Source organism: Corythoichthys intestinalis, chromosome 20 (assembly GCF_030265065.1).
Source record: "Corythoichthys intestinalis isolate RoL2023-P3 chromosome 20, ASM3026506v1, whole genome shotgun sequence".
In the NCBI taxonomy this organism is placed as follows: Eukaryota; Metazoa; Chordata; class Actinopteri; order Syngnathiformes; family Syngnathidae; genus Corythoichthys; species Corythoichthys intestinalis.
The window spans coordinates 23,755,971-23,762,703 of record NC_080414.1 but is presented as its reverse complement, the minus strand read 5'-3'; the positions used below and the strand labels follow the sequence as shown (position 1 = coordinate 23,762,703).

General features: G+C 39.5%; 1 protein-coding gene across 2 annotated transcripts in view; it reads right to left on the bottom strand.

Annotated features, from left to right (window-relative positions):
- Positions 1–3,633: 3,633 nt before the first annotated feature.
- The window catches only part of arhgef4 (Rho guanine nucleotide exchange factor (GEF) 4), a 36,352-nt gene continuing 33,252 nt past the window's right edge, over positions 3,634–6,733 (bottom strand). For both annotated transcript variants that reach the window (XM_057824534.1, XM_057824535.1), the window contains 2 exons: positions 5,310–5,387; positions 3,634–4,978 (listed from right to left, as the gene is read on the bottom strand). In XM_057824534.1, coding sequence (XP_057680517.1) covers positions 4,824–4,978; positions 5,310–5,387 — 233 coding nt within the window. In that variant the 3' untranslated portion in view covers positions 3,634–4,823. The remainder of the gene's footprint in view (positions 4,979–5,309; positions 5,388–6,733) is intronic.

Genomic DNA, 6,733 nt, shown 5'->3' with positions numbered 1-6,733 from the left:
AATTTGATGTAGAGTGGGGCGTATGGTCTGAGCACTAACAGGCTGACCCCCCACCTCTTCAATCTCTACAGCAATGCTGACAGCACTCCTGTCACGAGTCACATGACATTTTGGAGGGAAAACAACAAGCAGTACTCAATTTGGGTATTTAGGGATGTACATTTTTTCAAAGGGGTGTACTCACTTTTGTTGCCATGGGTTTTAGATATTAATGGCTATATATTTTGAGTTATTTTGAGGGGGAAATAAATGAATTCTATTATATAAGCTGGACACAGACTACTTATCATTGTGTCAAAGGGTCATTTTGTCAGTGTTGTCTAATGAAAAGATATACTTAAAAGCCTGCAGAAATGCAAGAGGTGTACTCACTTTTGTGATACACTGTATATATACACTCACCGGCCACTTTATTAGGTACACCTGTCCAACTGCTCGTTAACACTTAATTTCTAATCAGCCAATCACATGGCGGCAAGTCAGTGCATTTAAGCATGTAGACATGGTTTAAGAAACTCTCCTGCAGTTCAAACCGAGCATCAGTATGGGAAAGAAAGGTGACTTGAGTGATTTTGAACGTGGCATGGTTGTTGGTGCCAGAAGGGCTGGTCTGAGTAATTCAGAAACTGCTGATCTACTGGGATTTTCACACACAACCATCTCTAGGGTTTACAGAGAATGGTCCGAAAAAGAATGGGCGGAATGCCTTGTTGATGCCAGAGTTCAGAGGAGAATGGCCAGACTGGTTCGAGCTGATAGAAAGGCAACGGTGACTCAAATAACCACCCGTTACAACCAAGGTAGGCAGAAGAGCATCTCTGAACGCACAGTACGTCGAACTTTGAGGCAGATGGGCTACAGCAGCAGTAGACCACGCCGGGTGCCTCTCCTTTCAGCTAAGAACAGGCAACTGAGGCTACAATTTGCACAAGCTCATCGAAATTGGACAATAGAAGATTGGAAAAACGTTGCCTGGTCTGATGAGTCTCGATTTCTGCTGCGACATTCGGATGGTAGGGTCAGAATTTGGCGTCACCAACATGAAACCATGGATCAATCCTGCCTTGTATCAACGGTTCAGGCTGGTGGTGGTGGTGTAATGGTGTGGGGAATATTTTCTTGGCACTCTTTGGGCCCCTTGGTACCAATTAAGCATCGTTGGAACACCACAGCCTACCTGAGTATTGATGCTGACCATGTCCATCCCTTCATGACCACAATGTACCCAACATCTGATGGCTACTTTCAGCAGGATAATGCGCCATGTCATAAAGCTGGAATCATCTCAGACTGGTTTCTTGAACATGACAATGAGTTCACTGTACTCAAATGGCCTCCACAGTAGGGATGGGAATCGAAATCCGATTCCAATTCGGAACCGGTTCCGAGTGTTTCGAGGCCTCGACATCACAATGAAAAAGCCTTAACGATCCCTTTAACGATTCCTAAAGACGCGTATTGCGTCGTGACGTGTGTTGTTGTCCAGACGCATCAAACTAGCATGGCGCCAAGAACCACTCGCTCCAAAGTTTGACTACACTTCACCAGGAAAGAGTGTGAAAATGAAATGTTACGACGGGTAAGCACGAGCTTTGCAGCCATAAACATAACAATGACAGCACGTAGGTTCTAACGCTCGAAAGTGTGTCTTCACTTCACGAGTAAAAATTACAACAAAGCGACTTGCAGTCATTGCAAGTTGGAGATAACTGCATCGGGAGGGAATACACTGCGCTGTCCTCACAGAGAGGCTAAGGCTCAGTCCTGGCTATACAGCTAGCTAAACTCCCAAATGACGATGCAGAAGACGGTATAATTTGCTGACTTTATTCAACCATCACTTGAAGAGTGAAACTAAGAATAGAAATGAAACAAATCAATTTCGTCCCCAATAACAAGCAGGTTTGCATCAACGTAAATCAGCGATGATTAGCTGCTAATAACAGTAAGTAGGTTCAAACGCTCGAAAGTGTGTCTTCACTTCACGAGGAAAAATTACAACAAAGCGACTTGCAGTCATTGCAAGGTGGAGATAACTGCATCGGGAGGGAATACGATTGCGCTGTCCTCACAGAGAGGCTAAGGCTCAGTCCTGGCTATATAAAAAAAAAAAAAGCCCCGGCTATAAAAAAAAAAAAAGTCCCAGCTATACAGCTAGCTAAACTCCCAAATGACGATGCAGAAGACGTTGGTATAATTTGCTGACTTTATTCAACCATCACTTGAAGAGTGAAACTAAGAATAGAAATGAAACAAATCAATTTCGTCCCCAATAACAAACAGGTTTGCATCAACGTAAATCAGCGATGATTAGCTGCTAATAACAGTATGGTTAGCATTCGTTCGCTAGCATTAGCACATCGTTCAAACCACTACACAACTGGATTTAAGTGTCCGATCGCGAGTGGAAACACAACGACAACAACACAAAAGATGATACATACAGGCGTTGCCTCTGTAGATATTAACATTAACAAAGAACGTAGGCTCGTAGAAGTGTTTCCCTCTCTCACTCACTTGGATGCGGCATTTCTTCTTTGGGTGTATGCGCGCTCCAGCAGTCCTCAAACTGCGGCCCGCAGCCCAAATACGCCCCGCCTCCACATTTGGTCCGGCCATTTTGAATTTTTTTTTTTTTCTCAATCGTGTTATTTATTTTCTGGCCTTTTCCTTGAAGAATTTAGAGAGGGTTATTTGGTTATTATCTATTTAATTAATAGTGTTTTTATTATTAATTATTATTATTATTATTATAAAGAATCCAGAAAGGGTTATTTGATTGTGGCTTTCTGAAAAACAATAATTTTTTACATTTATGCACTTCTGCAATCGTCACACTTTTTCTGTAACAAACTGACCCCGGCCCCTCATCAGAGAAGGGAAAAGTTATGTGGCCCTCACAGGAAAAAGTTTGGGGACCCCTGCTTTAACACATATTGCCAAAGGCAGAACAAAAACCTATCTGCCAATATATACCAATATTTTTTATTTCTATTAGATAAATGTTTCAGTAAAATCTTAAACATTCTTGTGTATTTGCCACTTATTGCCACAGTTAACATTGAGGCTTTGGGCCTCTTTTGATCTCGTTGTGAGTTTGTAAGGTTGTGACTTCTGATTAAACAAACTCGATGCCAATCAAAACGTTTGTTCTTTTTCCCCAAATTAGAATCGATAAGAGAATCGATAAAGAATCGAATTGTTAAGCAATATTGATAATGGAATCGGAATTGTAAAAATCCTATCAATTCCCATCCCTACTCCACAGTCACCTGATCTCAATCCAATAGAGCATCTTTGAGATGTGGTGGAATGGGAGATTCGCATCATGGATGTGCAGCCGACAAATCTGCACCAACTGTGTGATGCCATCATGTCAATATGGACCAAACTCTCTGAGAAATGCTTCCAGCACCTTGTTGAATCTATGCCACGAAGAGTTGAGGCAGTTCTGAAGGCAAAAGGGGGTCCAACCCATTGAAGTATTTGCATGATAATTGGCAAGTCAGGGTGGGATTTAATACGTTTTTTTCCGTCCCACTCATTTTCAGGCATTTTTTTTTCTTTTTTTTTTGTTGTTGAAAGCAGGGAAACTGTTTGTAAAATGAATGTAACTGCCATGATCATGTTTAGTAATAAATGATTGTGATAATTATTGTAGGCATATATTTGATTTTCTTTGTAACAAGGTTTGGCGCCAAACTTTAAATGTGGAGTGTCACAAAATCTTTAAACACTCCAGTATTATCAACGCATCCCCAAAAATTTGGAAGCTGTCAGTTTTTTTGTATTGAGTGCCAAGCTCGATTGGATTTGTGAAAATGAGTCATGTGAAAGTGCCTGGAGCACAAGTCGTTCTCAGACTAATTAAAACAAATAGATTGTGCAAATGATAATAGATCAGACACAATGAGCAGACTGTAGAACAATACAATGCAGTATAATGAAGGATTTTTCATTTCTCTCATTGACATTGTCGACATAAGAGGGACTCAGTCAGACTTCAGGAATTGTGTATCGTAATTTTAGTTATTTTATTCTGAGCCTTGAGTCATTTCACAATATACTGCATGGTGTACAAAAATGTACTACATGTATGGATAGCCAGCAAATGTTGGTAGCAATTGGAAGGTTACGAGTGGATAGCGACCACAAAATACGGCGACTGAAATGAACAAAATTCTATCGCACAACTGCGTATACTTCCCATGATATTTTATGTTATTAGCAGTGAGACAAATTGCTTGGAAGTTGCAAGAGAAAATGCTGAGGAAAAAAACAGCACATTTTAAATTGCATGTCTACTACTCTGTACACGTGCTGATCTTTCAAGATCACAGGAGAGGGGGGACTGCTGTTTTAAAAAGAAAACTGGATCCATCAGACTACAATAATCTCTTTGGTGAAGGAGGAAAAAAACTGAAATATTTGTATGGTTTTGGTTTTACAAAGGAAAGAGAAAAAATCCAAAAGCATTAAAAACAGTTCCATAAAGTCCTCTTTGTTATAACTTAAAATACTGTCGAAGAAAATGTCAAACAAAATCATCTGGCACTGTGAACAGTTGGCATTGATCAAAACCATATCATCACACAGGTTTGTCGATAAGTAGCAAGGAGCAGCACAGTTAGGAGTTCCATTTTCCAACCTCTTGTAACAGCAATTAGTAACAAAGTAAAGTATCTCCATTAGGTTATCGCCACGTTTGGATGTTACCAAATAAAGTTTTTCCAATTCTTTTAAACTATACCTGTACACATTTTCTACAAACCAAAGAACCAACCTGTTCCCTTCTGAGGGGTTTTCTGCTTTACTTCTATGTGTTATTTTTTAAAGGGTGTAAGTCTGCTGATATTGTGCCAGAAGGTCGAGGCTTTGCGTTTGGGTTCTTCCAGCATGAAGACGTGCTGTTGCGATAAGGCCGTGGGGAGGGACGGATGTTTCTGTCTCAGTAGGTCGTAATACGGTCTGCTCATCACTGAGGAAATGGAGAGAAAATAATATTGTATATTGGTCATATAATTATTGGTGGACAAATGCACAAAATACAGAAACATGCAATTAATGTGTAAATTACAGCTGTCCCAAGACAATTATGATTTGCAACTGTTATTATAATCGCAGTAATATTACAACTAAATCATCATGATGTATGATTTTTAGTTGCCTGAGTTTAGAAGAATCCCAAAGATTTTTGCTATTAATTTCTTCTGTCCATTTCTGAAAATAATCTACAACTGCCTGAGAAATAGCACAATAACACATCACAATAACATGTCAATTAGTATCCAGTCAAATCTTGGGTATACCTTTGGGTTTTCCAGACAAACAGGTTTTACAGGCATTTAGAATAGCCTGTTTTTTCTGGTCTTCAGTGAGTGTAAACCCTTTGGAAAGAAAAGGAAAAGGTTTGTTAACTTCCCTTCCAAAATTGGTGTGTGTAATGCATTTTTTAAGAGATGCCACTAATTTCAAAGGAGGAGATTTTGGCATAAATTTAAAAACAAACACACATCTGTGTTATTTTGGTGTAGCAACCTAAAATTACTATGTCACAACATACCGTATTCTTACGGACTATAAAGCGCACCCGACTATAGTCTGCCACCCACCAAATTTGACGCCAAACGGCATTTGTTCATAGATAAGCCGCACTGGACTATAAGCAGCAGCTATCCTCACTGTTTTATGGAATATTTACACCAAAAATCCATTCCGTGGCTGAACTTCACCGTGTACAGACGCACTCTCTGAGCTCCTGAAGCAATCGAGCTGCTTGACTGGACGCTGAGTTACTAAACCCAGATGTTTATTGTACAGTTTTGTGGCCATCTGATGTATGTACCATGTCTGAATGTGCGTCTTTAGTTGTATGGGGGACGGGGACTGATAAGCATATGCTTCTTCCCTTCCGCCTTTGTCTTCTTCGGTTCCTTCGGGCAAATCATATCACATTTTGTAATTGTCAATAATTGTCAATGATACCGATGATGATGACAATAAAATTATTCAAATAAAAAAATATATATATATATTAACCGGTAACACTTTATTAGACAGCGGCATCAAAAAACTGTCATAATACCAAATTAACCACCATGAAGCTTTGAACCAAATGACTCTAAAGCTTTTTGCTTCAAGAAGCTTTATTTGGCCATCACTGCTCCCTTGGGGGAGACAGTCAACCTCTGCTGCCACCTGCTGTTCACACTTTTGTCATCCAACATGCTTCCTAGCATGCATTGCAGTGCGACAGATGTAAATAACAATCAAAATTCATGTTTCTGTGCTAATTATTTCTTCAGTTACTGTTCCAGTTGCTTCATTAATTGCTAGTTATGGTATTTGGTAACACCATTATAATTATGACATGACACTGCCATGAGCATTATGAATGCTTGTGACAGATGTCATTTTTGTGTTATCCGGCAGATTTTCTCACTTTTGAATGGGTGTAAAAGATCTGAGCTACACATAAATGGAGTTAGTGACATAATTTGCCGGATGTGAATGACATCTGTCTTAAACATTCATTAATGCCCATGATAGTGTCATGTCATAATTAAGATTGTCTTATGGCAGTTTTATGACGCCACTGTCAAATAAAGTGTTCCCTATTAACCCAAATAAATCAACAAGTAAGCCTCACTAGACTATAAGCAGCAGGATTCAAAATGAGGGGGAAAAGTAGCGTTTTATAGTCCGAAAATTACGGTTAATATTATGAAAATGT